At 43.7% G+C, this 23031-nt stretch overlaps 1 protein-coding gene across 3 annotated transcripts in view; it reads left to right on the forward strand.

Moving 5' to 3' along the window:
* Nucleotides 1–8813: 8813 nt before the first annotated feature.
* The window catches only part of LOC126180763 (fructosamine-3-kinase-like), a 62052-nt gene continuing 47834 nt past the window's right edge, over nucleotides 8814–23031 (forward strand). For all 3 annotated transcript variants that reach the window (XR_007536692.1, XR_007536693.1, XM_049924718.1), the window contains exons 1-2: nucleotides 8814–8960; nucleotides 9907–10052. Coding sequence is in view for 1 of the 3 variants with exons in the window: in XM_049924718.1 (XP_049780675.1) it covers nucleotides 8945–8960; nucleotides 9907–10052 (162 nt within the window). In the remaining 2 variants the exon portion in view is untranslated. The remainder of the gene's footprint in view (nucleotides 8961–9906; nucleotides 10053–23031) is intronic.

Here is a 23031-nt window from a genome sequence, read left to right on the forward strand (position 1 = left end):
TTATGCTTGTGTTCTGTGCCTGATGCAGCACACAACACACATAGGTAACCTTCTCAGAAAGGAGGGTAGGCAGTGAGAAAAAATTGTCTCATCGGAGAATATGCTTCAAATTTTATTCTCATACGAAATTGAGCACTTTCTTAGAAAATGTTTTTTTTTTTTTTTTTTTTTTTGCTCTGAGAATCTTATCTGAAGAACATTCTACGTTTTATTCATATGATTCAAAAAGTCGGACTATAGTGTCAGTAGTTGCCACCATTTGAAATGCATTGTCCCCAGAACTGATCATGGCCCTTTGGTTATCAGTCGAGTGAAAGGGATGAACCAGAGACTTCCAAAGTTCTGTGACAAGCTAGGGTGCGACTTCCGCGACTTGCACCGTAGGGTTGAGAACTGCAGGGCCCCCCTAAGTGGGTCAGTAGGACACTACACATCAGAGGCTGCTATTCAAGAAGCTGAATGTGTGTAGGGTGCACGCAAGACTTTTTAGATTAGGCGACTCTCTATCCAACCCAGATAACGACAGATGTAGGAAACCCAAATTTACCAGCGTAAGATCGAAAGAAATGTCTCCCACAGATGAGAGTATTAAAATCCTAATGCTAAACTGCCAGAGCACTTGCAACAAAGTGCCAGAGTTTGAAGTGGTCTTGAAAAGCAGCGAAGCTCACATAACACAAGGTACATAAAGCTGATTGAAAGCTAAAATTGATAGCAGTGAGATGTATTGTGAAAATTTAAATCTATATAGAAAGAATAGGCAAATGAGAAATAGCGGTGGTGTATTTGTCAGAAACTCATTTTCACCGAGGTAGAAATTGAAGTTGCGTGTGAGATTGGGAAAGACTCAGTATCAGGGATGTGTGTAAAATCATAATTGGAACCTTCTATCACCCACCAGACTTATGCCTGACGGAATCGAAAACTTTAGAGAAAACCTCTGTTCACTTGTATGTAAGTTTCCCAGTCATACTGTAATCAATGGTGGAGACTTTAATCATCCAAGAGTAAACTCAGAAAATTACAGTTTCGTTAGTGGTGGGCATAATAAGACATCCAGTCAAACTTTACGAAATGCTTTCTCCAAAGACTACCTTGAACAGTTAGTTAGGAACCCCACTAACGATGGGAATATAGTGGATATAATGACAACAAATAGACCTGACCTCTTTGAGAATGTCCACATCGAAACTGGTGTCAGTGACCATGGTACACTTGTGGCAATAATGAATACCAAAGTACAAAGGACAACTAAAACAAACAGAAAGATACATTGAAGAGCCAGAGAAACTGGTATACCTGTGTAATATGGTTTAGGGCCCCTGAGAGCATGTGACTCAATATGGCGTGGCATGGACTCGACTAACGTCTGAAGTACTGCTAGAGGGAACTGACACCATGAATATTGCAGAATACGACGTGGCATGCACTTGACTAATGTCTGAAGTACTGCTATAGGGAACTGGCACCATGAATCGTGCAGGGCTGTCCATAAATCCGTAAGAGTACGAGAGGGTGGAGATCTTTTCTGAGCAGCATGGTCCAAGGTGTAATATTAGTAATTTTCGCCTCACAAACATTAATATACGCTCAATAGTAAACGCCTGATGGCCTAAAGTTATCGAACAATTGTAAAGTAAAAGATATGAACCATCGCATAACAGCGACAGAATCTATTATTCTTTATCTTTGCCGTTCTTGCGCGGTGCCAGTAAATCTCTATGTACATGTATCGATTAATGGTGTAAAAAAGAATTCTGTTGTTTCAAGACAAATGAGGCTTTTGGCGCCTCACCTTTTACTGTTTGTATTCCATGAGAGGCGGACGCGGACTTGTTGCGTTCCGCAACTGTATTTTATATTCTATGTGACAATATTGAGTGAAAATGCTAAATGTTATTTTTTTTTCAATCAGAAAGCATGTAGTTTCTGGTAACTGATTACGAACAGACAGCATCAAGAGGACATTTTGACTGTTATGTATAAAGTATTTAACCACTATGGTCATCTATTGTAATTTAATATGAAAAGGTACGTAGCATTAAAAAAACGTGTGCTAAAGATAAGTGTGCTTATTTTCGTAAATTAACCTTGATGATTCCATCTCCTTAATTACCTGGATGATAATTATTTTGTGTTACTTCATGATCAGAAATTACGATCACGCTGATGGGCCGAACGCAGCATGAGGCAGAAGGAACATTATCGTTTTCCTATTATTTCTGAACCAACTTTTTTGTGTAGTGTTGCATTTCTTTTAAAGTCTATAAATCTTCTGGTCCCTTAGTGTTGATCCGGGTATGACTACATCGCGACTATAAAAATGCACAGAAATGATAATGTTTCTTCCGAACGATCTTATATATACACTCCTGGAAATGGAAAAAAGAACACATTGACACCGGTGTGTCAGACCCACCATACTTGCTCCGGACACTGCGAGAGGGCTGTACAAGCAATGATCACACGCACGGCACAGCGGACACACCAGGAACCGCGGTGTTGGCCGTCGAATGGCGCTAGCTGCGCAGCATTTGTGCACCACCGCCGTCAGTGTCAGCCAGTTAACCGTGGCATACGGAGCTCCATCGCAGTCTTTAACACTGGTAGCATGCCGCGACAGCGTGGACGTGAACCGTATGTGCAGTTGACGGACTTAGAGCGAGGGCGTATAGTGGGCATGCGGGAGGCCGGGTGGACGTACCGCCGAATTGCTCAACACGTGGGGCGTGAGGTCTCCACAGTACATCGACGTTGTCGCCAGTGGTCGGCGGAAGGTGCACGTGCCCGTCGACCTGGGACCGGACCGCAGCGACGCACGGATGCACGCCAAGACCGTAGGATCCTACGCAGTGCCGTAGGGGACCGCACCGCCACTTCCCAGCAAATTAGGGACACTGTTGCTCCTGGGGTATCGGCGAGGACCATTCGCAACCGTCTCCATGAAGCTGGGCTACGGTCCCGCACACCGTTAGGCCGTCTTCCGCTCACGCCCAACATCGTGCAGCCCACCTCCAGTGGTGTCGCGACAGGCGTGAATGGAGGGACGAACGGAGACGTGTCGTCTTCAGCGATGAGAGTCGCTTCTGCCTTGGTGCCAATGATGGTCGTATGCGTGTTTGACGCCGTGCAGGTGAGCGCCACAATCAGGACTGCATACGACCGAGGCACACAGGGCCAACACCCGGCATCATGGTGTGGGGAGCGATCTCCTACACTGGCCGTACACCACTGGTGATCGTCAAGGGGACACTGAATAGTGCATGGTACATCCAAACCGTCATCGAACCCATCGTTCTACCATTCCTAGACCGGCAAGGGAACTTGCTGTTCCAACAGGACAATGCACGTCCACATGTATCCCGTGCCACCCAACGTGCTCTAGAAGGTGTAAGTCAACTACCCTGGCCAGCAAGATCTCCGGATCTGTCCCCCATTGAGCATGTTTGGGACTGGATGAAGCGTCGTCTCACGCGGTCTGCACGTCCAGCACGAACGCTGGTCCAACTGAGGCGCCAGGTGGAAATGGCATGGCAAGCCGTTCCACAGGACTATATCCAACATCTCTACGATCGTCTCCATGGGAGAATAGCAGCCAGCATTGCTGCGAAAGGTGGATATACACTGTACTAGTGCCGACATTGTGCAAGCTCTGTTGCCTGTGTCTATGTGCCTGTGGTTCTGTCAGTGTGATCATGTGATGTATCTGACCCCAGGAATGTGTCAATAAAGTTTCCCCTTCCTGGGACAATGAATTCACGGAGTTCTTATTTCAATTTCCAGGAGTGTATATATATATATACACTCCTGGAAATGGAAAAAAGAACACATTGACACCGGTGTGTCAGACCCACCATACTTGCTCCGGACACTGCGAGAGGGCTGTACAAGCAATGATCACACGCACGGCACAGCGGACACACCAGGAACCGCGGTGTTGGCCGTCGAATGGCGCTAGCTGCGCAGCATTTGTGCACCGCCGCCGTCAGTGTCAGCCAGTTTGCCGTGGCATACGGAGCTCCATCGCAGTCTTTAACACTGGTAGCATGCCGCGACAGCGTGGACGTGAACCGTATGTGCAGTTGACGGACTTAGAGCGAGGGCGTATAGTGGGCATGCGGGAGGCCGGGTGGACGCACCGCCGAATTGCTCAACTCGTGGGGCGTGAGGTCTCCACAGTACATCGATGTTGTCGCCAGTGGTCGGCGGAAGGTGCACGTGCCTGTCGACCTGGGACCGGACCGCAGCGACGCACGGATGCACGCCAAGACCGTAGGATCCTACGCAGTGCCGTAGGGGACCGCACCGCCACTTCCCAGCAAATTAGGGACACTGTTGCTCCTGCGGTATCGGCGAGGACCATTCGCAACCGTCTCCATGAAGCTGGGCTACGGTCCCGCACACCGTTAGGCCGTCTTCCGCTCACGCCCAACATCGTGCAGCCCGCCTCCAGTGGTGTCGCGACAGGCGTGAATGGAGGGACGAATGGAGACGTGTCGTCTTCAGCGATGAGAGTTGCTTCTGCCTTGGTGCCAATGATGGTCGTATGCGTGTTTGGCGCCGTGCGGGAGAGCGCCACAATCAGGACTGCATACGACCGAGGCACACAGGGCCAACACCTGGCATCATGGTGTGGGGAGCGATCTCCTACACTGGCTGTACATCACTGGTGATCGTCGAGGGGACACTGAATAGTGCACGGTACATCCAAACCGTCATCGAACCCATCGTTCTACCATTCCTAGACCGGCAAGGGAACTTGCTGTTCCAACAGGACAATGCACGTCCGCATGTATCCCGTGCCACCTAACGTGCTCTAGAAGGTGTAAGTCAACTACCCTGGCCAGCAAGATCTCCGGATCTGTCCCCCATTGAGCATGTTTGGGACTGGATGAAGCGTCGTCTCACGCGGTCTGCACGTCCAGCACGAACGCTGGTCCAACTGAGGCGCCAGGTGGAAATGGCATGGCAAGCCGTTCCACAGGACTACATCCAGCATCTCTACGATCGTCTCCATGGGAGAATAGCAGCCTGCATTGCTGCGAAAGGTGGATATACACTGTACTAGTGCCGACATTGTGCATGCTCTGTTGCCTGTGTCTATGTGCCTGTGGTTCTGTCAGTGTGATCATGTGATGTATCTGACCCCAGGAATGTGTCAATAAAGTTTCCCCTTCCTGGGACAATGAATTCACGGTGTTCTTATTTCAATTTCCAGGAGTGTATATATATATCAATATGCTGCTCTTATTCAGGTATTTAATGCTCAACGTATGTTATTATAATAGTGTAATCAATCCCTGATTATGTTGCCAAGTGGCCCACCAAAATATTCACCTTTTCGACATAAAAAAAGTAAAAAATTCTTTTCTTTTTCGTCCCCCAAGAGCAACGCTACAAAGGTCTCCCAGATATGCCCTATAATGTTCATATCTGGGGAGTTTGGTGCTCAGCAGAAGTGTTTAAACTCAGAAGAATGTTCCTGGAGCCACTCTGTAGCAATTTTGCACGCGTGGGGTGTCGCAGTGTCCTGCTGGAATTGCCCAAGTGCGTCGGAATGCACATGGGGTACGAATGGATGCAGCTGATCAGACAGGATGCTTAAGTATGTGTCACCTGTCAGAGTCGTATCTAGACGTATCAGGGGTCCCACATCACTCCAGTTGCACACGCCACACACTTTTACAGAGCCTCCACCAGCTTCAACAGTCCTCTGCTGACATGTGTGATCCATGGATTCATGAGGTTGTCTCCATACCCATACACATCCATCCACTCAATACGATTTGAAAGGAGTCTAGTCTGACCAGGCAACATGTTTTCAGTCATCAACAGTCCTGTGCATGTGTTTATGGGCCCAGGCAAGGCTTTGTGTCGTGCAGTCGTTAAGAGTACATGAGTGGGCCTTAGGCTCAAAACGCCCATATCGATGAAGTTTTGTTGAATCGTTGACACTTGTTGATGGATTAGCACTGAAATCTGCAGCAATTTGCGGAAGGTCTACACTTCCGTCACGTTAAACGATTCTCTTCAATCGTCATTGGTCACTTCTTGCAGGATCTTTTTGCGGCCGCAGCGATGTCGCAGATTTGATGTTTTACCCGATTCCTGATATTCATGGTACACTAATGAGATGGTCGTACGTGAAAATCCCCACTTCATCGCTGACTGCGAGACACTGTGTGCTATCGCTCGTGCGCCGACTGTAACACCATGTTCAGACTCACTTAAATAGTGATAACCTACAATTATAGCAGCAGTAACTGGTCGAACAACTGCGTCAGACACTTGTTGTGTTATATAGGCGTCAATGAGGAATCTGAAACTTTTGGGACAAGACCGGAGCATGTAGAGGAACTCTGGCTCCAGTTTCAAGGAATACTTGACCATGCAATAAATAGGTATGTTCCCAGTAGAAGAGTTCATAATGGGAGGGAAACTCAGTAGCATACAGTCACTGTAAATAAACTTTTAAAGCAACAGAGATTACTGCATAATAGGTGTAAAACAAAACATAAAGCTATAGGTAGAGAGAGATGCTGAATGAAATGCATTTGGCTGTCGAGAGAGCAATATGTAATGCCTTCACTGAATATCAAGCAGAATACTGTCAAGTGACATTTCACGGAACCCAAAGAAATTCTGGTTGTATGTAAAGGCTGTTAGTGGTACCAAAGTTAGTGTCCAGTCCCTAGTGAGTGAGACAGGGACTTAAACTGATGGTAGCAAAGCAAAATTCGATATGCTGAACTCCATTTTCAACTGTTCCTTTAGAAAGGAAAACACAGGAGAATTCCGCCAGTTTAATCCGCATACCACTGAAAAGACGAATGAAGTAAGCGTTAGTGTCAGCGGTATTGAGAAACAGCTTAAATCGTTAAAACTGAACAGAGCTCTAGGGCCCAGTGGGATCTCTGTCAGACTGAATACTGAATTTGTGGCTGAGTTAGTCCCTATTCTAACTATAATCTGTTGCAGATGCCTCTAAGGGAAAACCATGCCTAATTCTTGGAGAAAGACACAAGTCACACCACTCTACAAGTAGGGCAGTAGAAGTGATCCACAAAACTAACATCCAACACACTTGACATCAATTTTTCGTAGAATCTTAGAACATATTCTAAGCTCAAACATAACGAGGTATCTTGAACAGAATGACCTCAATGCCATACAGCACGGATTTCGAAAACATGGATCATGTGAAACACAACATGCACTTTTCTTACATGACATACTGAAATCTTTGGATCAAGGCAGTCAGGTAGATGATGTATTTCTTGACTTCTGGAAAGCATTTGAATCAGTACCACGCCTATGCTTATTGTCAAAAGTACGATCATATGTGGTATCAAGTGAAATTTGTGATTGGATTAACGACTCTTTGGTAGGAAGGGCGCAGCACGTTATCTTGGACGGGGAGTCATTATGAGATCTAGAAATAACTTCGGAGGTGCCCGAGGGAAGTGTGTTGCGAGGCTTCCTGTTCATGTTATATATTAATGACCTTCCAGACAATTATTATATAACCTCAGACTTCCATAATATCAATGAGTCACTGTTGAAATTGGCCAACTCATACAAATGTGTGTGTGTAGCACTTCGTAAAGATATGAAATAGAACTATCACATATTTTCATTCTTGGGTAAAGCAGGTAGTAGGCTTCAGTTCATTGCTAGAATACTGGAGAAGTACAGTCAATCTACAAAGGAGATTGCTTACAAATCTCATTTGACTGGTTCTAGAATATTGCTCAAGCGTGTAGAACCTATACCAAATAGACTATTATGGGATATTGAACATGTACAGAGAAGGACAGCACGAATTGTCACAGATTTTTTTAAAGAATGGGAGTGTCACAGAGATACTGAAGGAACTGAACTGAAATACTCTTGAAGACAGGCGTAAGCTATCACGAGAAAACCTATTAACAAAGTTCAAGAACTGTCTTTGTATGCTTACCCTAGGAATATGCTGCAACCCTTCTACATATCGCTCACATGGGAATCGAGAAGATAAGATTAGAATGAGTACTGCACACACAGACACATTCAAACAATTATTCTTCCTGCATACCATACATGAGTGGAACAGGAAAAAACCCTAATAACTGGTACAATGGGACTCACCCCTCTGTGTTGCACCTTATGGTGGTTTGCAGAGCATAGGTGTAGATGTAGAAGTAAGAATGCTTTGATGTGTCATGGTGTGACGTGTCATGACAGCCAATGTTAATTGGCATTGATTTTGTTTGGTCAGCACAGTATTTGTGTTCACATGAAATAATTATTTCTTTTGGTCCTACTTATTTCACACAATTCCCTATTACTTGTTCATGCTATTTTGATTTGCATTTTATGTTTTATTAGTGTCACGCTTGCTGATACTGAAACTGAAGTAGCCCAGGTATGTCCATGGCACAAGTCCCGTCCATTCAACTCCCTTCACATCCACCAAGTGCGATGCTTCTTTCATCCGAAACTGGCGCGAATATTAAAAGGATTGGTGGTGATTTGAAATGTAGTCGGCGAAGGGTAGTCGATTGGTGGTAATCGATAATTTTTGGAAGCTAGTAGCGTTACAAATTAAAAAAAAAGTGCTGTAGTGGGACCTCTAAAATATTTGTCTCTCAAGTAACACTATGAAATCTGCATTTCTCCATATGCAACTTTAGTGATGCCCCTCGAATAGCATTAACTTTCCAGAATGAGATTTTCACTCTGCAACATTCAGCATTAACTTTGGTTGCGCCTGGGAACACTGTTAAGAAGGAGTCTCTGTACGGCTTTTCTTATCATCTTTGGAAAGCGCGGGAAATTGTATTCAATTTTTGACAATCCCGTGTTTACTCCTTTGTGAAAAAGAAGTGGAAGAAGTTGGGAAAGTAAATTGCGGAAGCATTACTTTCGCATCTTCAGCCTCAACTATTTGAAAGAGGACTTCATAATGCCTGTTTTGAACGGTAGTACAGAACTGCATTCTCTTTTGAAATGAGGGATTTAATATTTTTTTGCATTTGAACATCACCTCCATTTAATGGTGTTGAAATGAAAACGAGATCGATGTGTGAACACGCAGAGTTCAATAGGAAGGGGAAAGAAATTTTTTTCTTGGGCTGATTTCGTCACCACATGGTTCGAAACGATGGCCTTCGAAGTTCAAAACCTATACATTTGTAACAAGTGCCTTGGACTGTAAGCGTACACCATTAGTGCGTATTACAGATTGTGGTTGGATTCGATGGTTCTATTTACTCTTTATGTAAGACTTTGCAACAGGTACCAGTTATTGTCAAGTGTAACGCATCTTTTTCATCAGGACAGTGCCTACACATTAAAAAATATTTTTTCCGGATTTATATGCTCACATTGTAATTTTTTGTTCCCCTTCGCTGCAGTTAGCATTGCCGACAGGAAACCAACATGTTAGTGATGTTTTGGGAACTGACCAAGAAAAGAACAAATACTCTTGATATGATAATATTAACGTAATCTACCTTTTTTTATATGGAAGAGTGTGCTCTTCATTTCAATTATTTTGAGGAAAGATACTTTATTGTTAATTTTTACATTCAGATTTTCTGCTTTCATTTCATTGGTAGAACTGAGGAAACACTTTCTTATGCTTGTTTTCCGTCACATTTTACATGTTCGTCTTTTATTTTAATGTGGAATATTTGAATAATTGTAAGCGTTTCCCCACCAAAGAGGAATTGTGGAACTTGGCTGAATTTCATGGGAATAGCGTACTGGAAGGTTCCATTTGTCTCTTAATTATTGAGGAATATATATAATATCGTTTTTGTTAATTGTATGTTCAATAGTGCGTGAAGCCCTTGGTTAAACTCAAAACTTTTCGTTTATTCTGTTGATCACTGTGTGTTGATTGTTACTGTGTGATCTTTGTAGATGCAGCAGAAACTGCGATAAAAGAAGCACTGAAAACAGCTATACTCGAGAAAACTACAAAACTTTCTAATGATGGTGTGAATAAAGGAGTAGCATATTTGACAGATAAAGGTGTTGTTTACATTAAGCAAAATATAACACCACAGGTTTGTCAGATTTCCTATATTTTGACACTTTATGAAGGTAAAACTAAAGCTTTCTAGTTAATATCCGGTGGTAAATGGTGGACATTGTAGTTGATATGTGAGACAATTTCTTGTTTTTCAATACCACTAGGAGAAGAGAAAAATGTTAGCATTGAATGCAATAAGCTCCAGAAGCTATGATTTAAAACAAAATTGTATTACTTGAAGCAGGAGAACTGTGGTTTACAGTAGCCTATATAGAAAGCGTTATTTGGGAGAAAATTGTCATTTATCCAATATATATTTAGTGAAAATTCATCACATGTAACCTGTGTTATTTATTTTAAATGTAGCCTATAGATCAAGAAAAATATCAGATTCCAGCTTTTGTTGTTGTAAGTGTTGTGTTGTTCGTGGTATGGACAGTTGCAGTTGAGCTGTATAAGTCAATGGAAGTGTCCAATTCTTGTGGATTTTGTTGATGTAGTGGAACATGGTAATTTTTTGTTGTTGTCATTCTGTGTGTTTTGGGATTGCGGTACTTTTTTTTAATTTTTATATTTAGCCCCCTCCCCCCCCCCATTTCCCACAGTTGTCCTGTTAGTTTGATTATATTTTTGGAGGGAGATGTTATTGTATTATTCATATGTATTTTCATGTTTGTTGCCCTGTGTATGTTGCCATATTGGAGAGCTGAGAATGGCCATATCCATCAGATTGAACACGTCATGGGTCAAAGCAGATGGGTGGAATAGGATGCTTTTGTAATACCCCCCCCCCCCCCCCCATCGTATCAGTTATTAGGGTTTTATCCCATTCCATTCATTCATGAACTGCGGAAAGAATGATTGTTTAAAGGCTTCCTTGTGTGCTGTAATTAATCTAGTCTCAAATTCACGATCCTCTGAGAGTTATACATGGGTGGGGGGGGTTATATTCCTAGAGTCAACATTTAAATACAGTTTGTGAAACTTCGTAATTAGGCTTTTCAAGATAGTTTATGTCTGTTTTCACTAGTCTGCCAATTCCATTTCTTCAGCATCTCACATTCAATATTCCTCGTTAGGCCTATTTGGCAGACGTCCCATGCACTTGAGCGATACTGGAGAATGTGTCACATGAGTGATTTGTAAGTAATCCCCATTGTAAACTGACTGCATTTCCCTAGTATTCCCCCAGTAAACTGAAGTTTGTTGCTTGCTTTACTCATGACTGAGTCTATTTTATCATTCCATTTCATATCCGTACAAAGTGTTACACCCAGATATTTTTATGAGTTGACCAATTCCAACAGTGACTCGATATTATAGGAAACTACCTTGTTTTTGTTTTGTGAAGTGCAGAATTGTACATTTTTGAACATTTAAAGAAAGTTTCGAATCTTTTCACCACTCTGAAATCTTATCAAGATCTGACTGAATATATATGCAGTTTCTTTCAGACAGTACTTTGTTATACATAACTGCATTATCTGCAAAAAGCCTGATTTTAACATTAATATTGTCTGCAAGGTCATTAATATGCAACGTGAACAGCAAAGTTCCCATGCACTTCCCTGGGACACACTAGAAATTGCCTCCACATCTGTCAATGACTCTCCATCCAAGACAACTTGCATCTTTTCTGCTATAAAATCATCAATACAGTCACAAATTCTGCTTGATATCTTACACAACAGTACTTTTTGATAAAAAGCTTAGATATGGTGCTCACTCAGATGATTTTCTGAAATTGAGAAATATTGCATCTACCTGACTATCTTGATCTAAAGCTTTCAATATGTCACGTGAGAAAAGTACATGTTGGGTTTTGCATGATAAATATTTTCGAAGTCTATGCTGGCTAGCATGCAGGAAGTTACCGGTACTCTGTTTCAGATACCTCATTAAATTTGAGGTCAGGATATGTTCTAAAATTCTATAAAAAATCAGTGTCAAAGAATTGGACAGTAGTTTTATAGATAACTTTTATTACCCTTCTTGTAGAGGGGTGTGACCTGAGCTGACTTCAGGACAGTTTTTTGTTCCAGGGATCTACGATAGATTATAGATAGAAGAGGTGGTAACACAGCCACAAATTCAGTATAGAATCTGACAGTGTTTCCATCGGGTCTTATAACTTTGTTCAATTTTATCTATTTCAGCTGTTTCTGAATGTTGATGACACCAATACTTCCCCCAGGGGGCTCGCCACTCTTTGGTGGGTTTGTGCTTGGCTACCAAGGGGCCCCAGCCTTTGCAGCATCTTTTTCCTTCTGTGCTACATGTCTATCCTCTTGCTATTCTTTTTCCCCTCCCTTGGGGAACATGTCTGGGGTTTTATTGGGAATGTTTTGCATTGTCCATCTCTGACATAAGAACAGTGCCATTCCTCCGCTTCGGCGTTTGATGTTACTCTTTTTCTTCTTCCTCCCTGTGCACCCCTGACGGCTGGCCCACATGTCTGATGGGTAGCAGGTGACTTGGTAACGTGTAAATTCCCAGCCTCTGATGGACAGGTAGGGTTTGCATGTACCCCTTGGTACAAGCCAGCTGCTACCTTCGAAAATTGCTGACTGGTCCCTCTGTCAGGTGTTCGGGAGGTGTGACTTGAGGTGTGAGCAATTGCCTAAGGTGGGTGCGTCCCCTTGTGAAGGGGACCACTAGTTGGAAGCAGTGTGCCATTGGAGACCCTGGCAATTATGGGGGATTTTCTCGCAGTGAGCCAATCATCTCCAGAGTTAACGTCTACACAAGATAAGTGGAATGAGGCTAATGATTCAAAGACCCTTCCAGCCGCACCATGGTTCCTCGTGGTTTTACGCACTGAAGACAGTCAGTCCTTCACAACGGCAAATCCGTTTATTATTCAGAAAGGTATTGATGCAGTTGCTGGCCCTGTGAAATCCTCCTCTCGTTTACGGAATGGCACTTTGCTTTTGGAGACTACTTCTGATTCTCAAGCACAACAACTGCTTGCCACCTCGCTTCTCCACAGCTGCCCTGTTCATGTTGAGGCCCACAGAACTCTGAATTCTTCCCGTGGTGTTATTTACACAAGGCTGCTCGATGGTCTGACTGAGGACAAATTCCAATCATACCTCTCTGGTCAGGGTGTCGCCGTCCATTGGGTGACGAAGAAGGTAGATTCCTCCTTAGTGCCCATCTACACTCTTTTTCTCATCTTTGATAGAGTGTTGCTTACATCCAAGATCAAAGCAGGCTATGAAATTATCACAGTCCAATCACACATTCCAAACCCAATGTGCTGCTGCCAGTGTCATCATTTCAACCACACCAGAACGTCTTGTCGACACCTAACCAAATGTGTAGCCTGTGGTAAGGGTGCACACGAGTGCGATTGACCACCTCCTCCTCCCCACTGTATCAACTGCAATGGCAGACATGCTGCCATCTCTCGGGATTGTCCCCTGTATCTTTATGAGAGGGCTGTCTAGGAGATTGTGGTAAAGGAAAAAAATGCCTTACCCAGTTGCTCGCAAGTTACTGGCTAGTCGCAAACCTTAACGTTCTCCCATCTGGCACTTACAGTTCTGTTCTTGCTACCTCTCACTCCGTGAAGGACATGGCCATGCAGACACGTGACCTCAAATTCAGCTCTGAGATTGTGAAATCGCCCAGTGTCAAAGTAGCATCACCATCCAGCTGTGCAACAAGCCATCAAACTCTCACATCAAGAGGCAAAGCAACCAGCTACGCAAACGGTAGGCCAGAAAGGACAGAAGTACTACTCCCGTGAAAACTTCCCACGTCCCTGCAGCCAACCAACTTATGAGTCTTCCTTTGCTAACCAGAAAGGAACAAAGATGTCCAACAAACGCAAACGGTCTTCTCCTTCTCTGACTCGAAGATCCTTTTCCATGGTATTGTCACGTGATACCTTAGCCCGCTGGCCTCTGTGTCGCTGGTGTGCACCACCAACTGTTTTTCTGTGTTGGCATCCACAGACCAACAGCATAAGCAAGCCGATGCTTCAGTGGACCCCATGGGGCAGGATCCTCCTGCTTCTGTGCCCTCTTAACAGTGAGTCTTTGCAGGCTGTCATTCGGTAGCCGCCGAGGTGACACTCATTCATTTCTTCCTCATCATGACTCTTCTCCAATGGAACGTTCACGGCCTTCGATCCCACAAGGAGGATTTATGGCTGCTTTTAGCATCGCAGCATCCCCTTGTACTCTGCCTTCAGGAAACAAAATTGCGTCTTCACAACTGCTTTGAGCTTTCACATTTCTTCCTGGTTTGTTTTGACCTTCCCCCTGAGGTTGGCATTCCATCTCATGGGGGCATCATGCTGCTCATATGGGATGATGTTCGTAGCCAACCCATCTCCCTGACTACCCATCTTCAAGCTGTTGCAGTTCGCCTTTTCCTTCCTCACCTGTCTTTTTCCGCTCTGTACTATTTATGACCCTCCATCATTCGATGTCACCAGGGCTGACTTCCTTCAGCTTATTGGGTAGCTACCTCCGCCATTTGTGCTACTTAGTCACTTTAATGCACATCATCCCCTTTTGGGGCTCTCCCTGAACCTGTCAGAGAGGTGTCCTCTTGGCTGATCTTCTTAATCGACTTAAGCTCTTCTACCTTAACAGTGGAGCACCCATATTCCTTTCTGACTCCTTGCACACCTGTTCCCATTTGGACCTTTCCTTTTGCACTGCCAGCTTGCCCATTGTCTTGAGTGGTCCGTTCTTCCTGACACCTACTTGAGCGACCATTTCCCATGTGCTATCCATTTGCTGACTCCTATCCCACCTGCATGCATGCCCAAATGGCAGCTTACTAAGGCTGGCTGGTGGCCTTATCCCTCCCTGGCAACCTTCGAAGAACAAAATTTCCCCAGTTGTGATCTCCAGATGGAATGTCTCACAAACGTTATCCTTAGTGTTGCAGAATATTCCATTCCTCACACTATGCTATGTCCCAGTGCGCGGATACGTGCTTTCCGTGTTTTTAATCATCATCCTACAATGGCAAACTGTATTAATTATAAAAAGATGAGTGCAAAGTGTCATCACATTCTTCAGGATAGCAAAAAAGCTAGCTGGATTTCATTCACTAGTTCTTTTAACAGTTCCACCTCCTCCTCTGTCATGTGGGACCGACCTCCTTTCTCCAATTTCAGGCCTGAGAGTAGCAAATGTCATCATCGAGCCTATTGCTGTCTCCAACACATTGGGCTGCCATTTTGTGGAAATTTTGAGCTCTTCACTCTATCAGCCTGCCTTCCTCCATCAGAAATGAGTGGAGGTGGCTCGAGCGATACCCATTTCTTCTCAGAATTGTGAGTGCTACAATGCCACCTTACTATAAGGGAGCTAGATCATGCTCTCAGTTCACCCCGATGCTCCGCCCCAGGACCAGACACTGTCCACAGCACCTTTCTCTTTTGGGTAAGCACTTTCTGCTTAAACATACAATGGCATCTGGGCAGAGGGCACATTTCCCAGATGTTGGCATGAAACCACCATTGTGCCCTTACCTAAGCCCAGTTAGGACAAAAACCTTCCTTCTAGCTACTGCCCCGTCTCTCTCACCAGCTGTGTTTGCAAGGTAATGGAACGTATGATTCAAGCCACGCTGATATGGTGGCTCGAGTTGCGCAATTTACTAACCACTGGACAGTGTGGATTTTGAGTGCGCCATTCTGCAGTTGACTATTTCGTTACTTTGTCCACCCATGTCATGAATGGTTTTCTGCGGAAATCCCAGACTGTGGCTGTGTGTTTCGATTTGGAGAAGGCCTACGACACCTGCTGGAGAACTGGTATCCTCCGTACTCTTGCGCGTGGGGCTTCTGTGGCTGCCTGCCCCGTTTCCATCAGGAATTTTTAAACGCCCATGTTTTCAATGTGCATGAGGGTCTGCCTTGTCGGACACCTTTATCCAGGAAAGGGTTCCGTCCTGAGCGTTGTCCTCCTTGCTATTGCCATTAACCCTATAATTGCTTGTCTCCCGCTCGGCATCTCCGGCTCCCTTTTTGTTGATAATTTTGCCATCTATTGCAGTTCTTCACAGACCTGTCTCCCCGAGTGGCGTCTTCAGCGATGTCTTGATTGTCTTTACTCCTGGAGCATCGACAATGGCATTCGTTTTTCCTCTGACAAAACCGTCTGTATGAATTTCTGGTGGTGCAATTGGTTTCTCCCACAATCTTTACATCTAGGGGTTGTTGCACTTCCATTCGTTGAAGCTACATAATTCCTGGGGCTCATGTTCGATAGGAAACACTCTTGATCCTCCAATATGTCTTACCTGGTAGCCTGTTGTATGTGGTCCCTCAATATCCTACGTGTCCTCAATGGTGCTTTCTGGGGTGCAGATCGAACCACCCTGATCTGTTTGTACCAGTCCCTTGTCCATTCGAAACTCGACTATGGGTACTTCATTTATGCGTTTACACATCCATCCCTCTTATGGCGTCTCAACACTATCCACCATTGTGGCATCTGTTTAGCCACTGGTGCCTTTTACACTAGCTGTGTTGAGTGTCTGTATGCTGAAACTGCTGAACTACCACTGCCCTCCTGCCGTGACACTCTCCTCAGTAGGTATGCATGCTGTTTGTCAGCCATGCACGGCCACCCATCCTATGCCTCCTTCTTCAGTGACTTCTTTGATTGCCAGTGTGGGGTGCATCCCTCTTCTCTGTTACCTCTTGGAGGTCTCCTTCGGGACTTGCTGCGGCAGCTTAACTTCACACTACCTGCAGCTTGGCTTTGTGAAGTGGCCTGTGTTGATCTTGGCCTTCATTTGCTTCCTAAGGACACTACTCCAGCCTCGCTGTATTGCCTTCAATTTCATCACCTTTGCATTGAACTTTGTGGTAGTACTTTTGTGTACACTGATGGCTCTTGGACGGACTGTAGTGTTGGATGTGCCTTTGCATTGGCACCAACATTTTTCGATATCGGCTTCCGGTACACTGCTCAGTATTTACAGCTGAGGTCTTTACCCTGTATCAGGCCATGGAGTACATCCAACGACACAGACTTTTCAATTGTGTCATGTGCTCAGACACTCTCAGCACCCTTCAAAGTCTTATGTGCATTGTACGCTGCCGATCCCTTCGAGCAACAGGTCTAGGGAATCTGTCACTTGCTCACTCTTGGTGGAGCCACTGTGATGTTTATATGGGTTTCTGGTCATGTTGGTCTACCAGAAAATGAGGCTGCAAAGGCTGCATTCCTCGTACCACAACCCACTAGTTCCTACATTCACTCCAATGATCTCTGTGTTGCCGTCTTTGAGGAGCTGGTATCACTTTGGTATCACCATTGGTCCTCCCTTCATGGGCATAAGTTTTGGATTATTAAGCTTCTCCCTGCAGCTTGCACGACCTCCTCTTGGCCCTCCCGCTGGGAGGAGGTCATTTTAACTAGGTTGTGTGTTGGGCACTGCCTTTTTAGCCATCATCAACTGTTACATGGCTCTACCCCACAACTTTGTACACACTACGCCCAAGCTTTAACTCGCTGCCACTTCCTGACGGATTGCCCATTTTTTAGCTGTTCATGTTCCTGCGTGGGTTTACCATCTGAATTATCGGCTGTTTTAGCAAATGTTGACCGCGTTTTACTTTTTATCCTTTGTAGCAATATGGTGGAGGCTATATAAGTTTTCATCTGGACCTCCATTTCTGTATGGTGTCTTTTGTAGCCCTTTCTCCACATCCCTGTTTTTAGTTTTCTTCTCTTATGTCAACTGGGATTGACATGTCATTTTTTAACTGCTCTCTGTCTTCATGTACTATTGTTTTGACTTGGGCGTGTGTGACCCTGGTTGTTTTTGCACCCTATAACAAAACAAACACTAATACTTATTTCACTCACCTTTTCTGTGGTACGAGTATTAAATTGGGCCAATTCCCCTGGGTTTTCCTTTGTAAAGGAATATTTGAAAGCAGAGTGGAACATTCCTGCTTTTGCTGTGCTACCCTCAGTTTCAGTTCCTATCTCATTCACTAGGGACTGGACACTAACCTAACTATGGTGTCACTAACAGTCTTTACATACAACCAGAATTTCTTTGGGTTTTGTGCAAGACCATTTGACAATATTCTACTACGGTAGTCATTGAAGGTTTTGTGCATTGGGCTCTTGACAACCAAATGCGTTTGATTCAGCATCTCGGTGTCTACAGGCCTGTGCTTTTTTTTAAAAAAAATATATACCCGTTATGCAGTAATCTCTGTTTCTTAGCAATTTGTTTACAGTTTCTGCATATCATGGAGAGTCCCTCCCGCCATAAACTGTTCAACTATGAATGTGGTCAACGGTTCTTTTACATTGAGTCATAGTTCCTGTACATGCTCCAGTCTTGTGATAAAAGTTTCAGATTCCTCATTTAGGTATGATACTACTACTTATAAATCTTTCTGCTTGTTTTAATTGCTCCTTGTAATTTGGTAATCATTGTTGCCACATCTGCGTCATGGTGACCAATCAGTTTCGATGAGCACATTTTCAAAGAGGTCAGGCCTATTTGTTGCCACTGTATTCTCATCATGAGTGGCGTTCCCAGCTATCTGATCTAAGTAGTTATCAGAGAAAGGACTTAGTAAAGTTTCACAAGATGACTTATCATGCCCACCACCAACGAAACTGTAATTTTCTGAGTTTACTCTTGGATGATTAAAGTCTCCACCAATGATTATAGTATGATTTGGGAACTTATATACAAATGAACTGATATTTTCTTTGAAGTTTTTGGTTACATCAGGAGATGAATTTGGTGGTCAATAGGAGGACCCTATTATAATTTTACACCCACCCTTGATACTGAGTCTTACCCAAACAATCTCTCATTCAGCTCCAATTTCTGTTTCGGTGGATATGAGTTTCTTGTCTACTGTGACAAATACACCACCCATTTCCCCATCCTTTCGGTATAAGCTTAAATTTTCCCCAAAGATCTCACTACTGTCAGCTTCAGGCTTTAACTAGCTTCTTATGCCTAGTATTACGTAATCTTCAGTGTTCTTTTTGAGCACTGGCACTTTGTTGTGAATGTTTCAGCAGTTAATAACAAGGATTTTAATGCTCTCACCAGATCCACTGATACTTCCATGTCTCATACAACTGTTCTTATCTGAACTGGATGGAAAGCCACCTAATCTAGCAAACCCTTGTGTGCACCCTACACAGTCAGCTACCTAGGTAGCATCCTTTGACATGTAGTGCACAGTTGACCCATTTAGGGGACTCTACAGTTCTCAATCCTATGGTGCAAGTTTAGTATGGTCCATCCTTTTAGAAAGATGTCTCAGATTTACAGTTGCAGTGTTTTCTGACTGACAACTCAGAAGAATTGTTTCCTTATAAATTGTTGTTTCCATGTCCGTAGGCAATGGATGTTCATAGCAGTAAATCATGGAATATGAATTTTAATTTGGGGACTGGTTTCATGCACACTTCATTTAACTTGTTAGATCATCACAGCTGGTATGCACAATGAGTGCATATTGAAAAGTAATCACTCTGAATTTATTCTGTTCTCAATTTCGGTTGAGGTATTACTTGTCATGTATGAGGGTCACTCCAAAAGAAATGCACACTATTTTTTTTTTAAATCCATATTTTATTCTACATGTTTGTAAGTTTTACAGTGTGTAGATACATCCTTTAGGAACAATATTTTCATTTCTCCACATAATTTCCATCCCTCTCAACTGCCTTACACCATCTTGGAACCAGCGCCTGTATACCCACACGGTAAAATTCTGGACCAACCTGTTGGAGCCACTGTTTGGCAGTGTGCACAAGGGAGTCATCATCTTCAAACCTTGTTCCATGAAGATAGTCTTTCAGTTTCCCAAAGAGATGATAGTCACATGGAGCCAGGTCAGGACTGTAGACGGGTGTTTCAGTGTTGTCCATCCGAGTTTTGTGGTTGCTTCCATGGTTTTTTGACATGTGGCCGTGCATTGTCGTGCAACAGCAAAACATCCTGCTTTTGCCGATGTGATCGAACACAACTCAGTCGTGCTTGAAGTTTCTTCAGTGTCGTCACATATGCATCAGAATTTATGGTGGTTCCACTTGGCATGATGTCCACAAGCAAGAGTCCTTTGGAATCGAAAAACACCGTAGCCATAACTTTTCCAGCAGAAGAATTTTTTTTTTCTTGGGTGAATTTGCATGATGCCACTCCATTGATTGCCTCTTTGTCTCTGGTGAAAAATGATGAAGCCATGTTTCATCACCTGTCACAATTCTTCCAAGAGATTCATCTCCACAATTCTCGTACTGTTCCAAAAGTTCGCTGCATACAGTTTTTTTTTTTTGTGAGCCACTGTCAACAACCTGGGAACCCACCCGGCACAAACCTTTTTTAACACCAACACTTTTGGTATTCTGCATTTTTTACAAAAATAGTGTGCATTTCTTTTGGAGATGTCAGTCACTTTGTTGTTCTAATTCACATACAGCGATCAGCATCCCCACAATGTGGTTGCCATTGGGATTGGTGATCAATGAGTGGTTTTAGATGGGGATGGTAAACCTGTAGAAACTTGTGCACTCTCTTCCTCACCAAATTGAGTTCATTATCGAGGCTAGAGACATGATACTAGCATTATGTTTCCTGGTGGTGACTAATTTTTTTGTCTGGTGTGCTTAGTTGAAAATAGCAGGTCATGGCAAGAGCTGTTGAATTCCAATAATCATTCTGAATCAGCCATAAGATTATGGAGGCCAATCATGATGTCCTCTGCTAGAGGCAGATCATAGCCTATCTCTGTGCTATTGAATGATGGACTTATTCCAACTCCTCCACCTGTCACACAATGGTCAGAAGCTAACTGCTTCCATGATATGTTCTGGCAACAAAACTCTTAACATTCCTGCATCAGAAAGATGATGAAAGAGGCTCTGTGGATTTCTCTTTTAACAGCCAAGACAAATTCAGTTGTCCCTTCTCTATGTATGAATTGAACAACAGCTTGTCTGTTGCTAAGAATTGGCACCGGGGCTGGATGTTAATATGAACAGTACAAAATGTTGGAAGTATAAAGAATTGCAAGACATCCTCCGCACCCTAAAAGCAAGGAGGTTTGTCATCTCAGTACAACACTCTCTCTCTCTCTCTCTCTCTCTCTCTCTCTCTCTCTCTCTCTCTCTGTATTAGAAAGATCCTTTAATACATAGTGAACTTGTAGTGTACTTGTGTGAGAAACCATTGAGGGTTGCGCCTCCAAAAGCACTTACAGGGGTGGACAAAAATATGAGCAAAAACACAACACATTACCATGCATAATGCAACGTAGGAAAACTGGTGGCATTCAAGACAGCTTCCAGTCATCTCGTAATTGATAAATTCAGGTCATATTTGGTTTTCAAGGGAATCTTATACCATTCCTCCTGCGAAGAAGTCGCAAGTTCAGGTAAAGATGATCAGGGTGGATAGTGGTCATGCACTCTTCTCTCCTAAACAAAGCACAAAGACTTAGATCTGGTGCCAGTCCTGGACACTGAAAGATTAGAAAACGAAAACAGAGGGAAGAAGAGAGTAGTTTTCTCCACAGTAACTACTCTTTTCTTCACTCTGTTTTAATTTTCTACATCTTTCATTGTCTTACCTGTCAGTTTTTCACTGCCCTCTCCCATCTCTGTTATGTAAAATTCACTTAGCTTTTCACTCTTATTAACTCATGCATGATGTTAAAGCAGTAATCTCTGTCTTGCATATTGCCCTGCCTTCCACCTTTAAGCACGAAGGTTTTCAAATCTCATCTGATGCAGTCCCCAACAATCAGTCTTTCCTTCTCATTCCTTGTGGTAAGTCTCCCATGACCTGCCATTCTGGGTAACTTTCCTGAAATCTACCCCTTTTTCTAGACCTCACCAGTCCTTTTCCTTCGCCCCTCTTCCACTTCAACCCTTCTGCTTGAAGGAGGAGCCACTGGCTCTGAAAGTTTGCCTAATTACAACAGTCTTTTATGTGTGTGTTCTGCCACCACTTGGTGAGTAGACCTTTTATCTATCCAATTAAATTGTGTCAAATTTTTTTTTGTATGGATAGGTTTATTAGAAAAAAGCAACTACATGAGAGAAAGTCCACTGCTCCTTCTGTTTCATTAATCACCTTCTGTTATTGGCTAATATTTCAAATACTGTTCAGTGGTTACATAACTTTACGCATAACACTAGCAGCTGTATGTGTTATTGCAAAGTAGAGCCTTTTTAATAGAAACATATAAGCTCAGTGGAATTTACTTTCAAGTGCCCAAATACTCACAAGGGAACCTCCCCATCGCACCCCCCTCAGATTTAGTTATAAGTTGGCACAGTGGATAGGCCTTGAAAAACTGAACACAGATCAATCGAGGAAACAGGAAGAAGTTGTGTGGAACTATGAAAAAATAGGCAAAATATATAAACTGAGTAGTCCATGCGCAACATAGACAACACCAAGATAATATTAGCGCAGGAGCGCTGTGGTCCCATGGTTAGCATAAGCAGCTGCGGAACGAGAGGTCCTTGGTTCAAGTCCCCCCTCGAGTGAAAAGTTTACTTTTTTATTTTCGCAAAGTTATGATCTGTCTGTTCACTGTAATAAGTTTAGTGTCTGTGTTTTGCGACCGCACCGCAAAACCGTGCGATTCTACATCTACATCTACATTTATACTCCGCAAGCCACCCAACGGTGTGTGGCGGAGGGCACTTTACGTGCCACTGTCATTACCTCCCTTTCCTGTTCCAGTCGCGTATGGTTCGCGGGAAGAACGACTGTCTGAAAGCCTCTGTGTGCGCTCTAATCTCTCTAATTTTACATTCGTGATCTCCTCGGGAGGTATAAGTAGGGGGAAGCAATATATTCAATACCTCATCCAGAAACGCACCCTCTCGAAACCTGGCGAGCAAGCTACACCGTGATGCAGAGCGCCTCTCTTGCAGAGTCTGCCACTTGAGTTTGTTAAACATCTCCGTAACGCTATCACGGTTACTAAATAACCCTGTGACGAAACGCGTCGCTCTTCTTTGGATCTTCTCTATCTCCTC

Source organism: Schistocerca cancellata, chromosome 1, assembly GCF_023864275.1.
Source record: "Schistocerca cancellata isolate TAMUIC-IGC-003103 chromosome 1, iqSchCanc2.1, whole genome shotgun sequence".
Classification (NCBI taxonomy): Eukaryota; Metazoa; Arthropoda; class Insecta; order Orthoptera; family Acrididae; genus Schistocerca; species Schistocerca cancellata.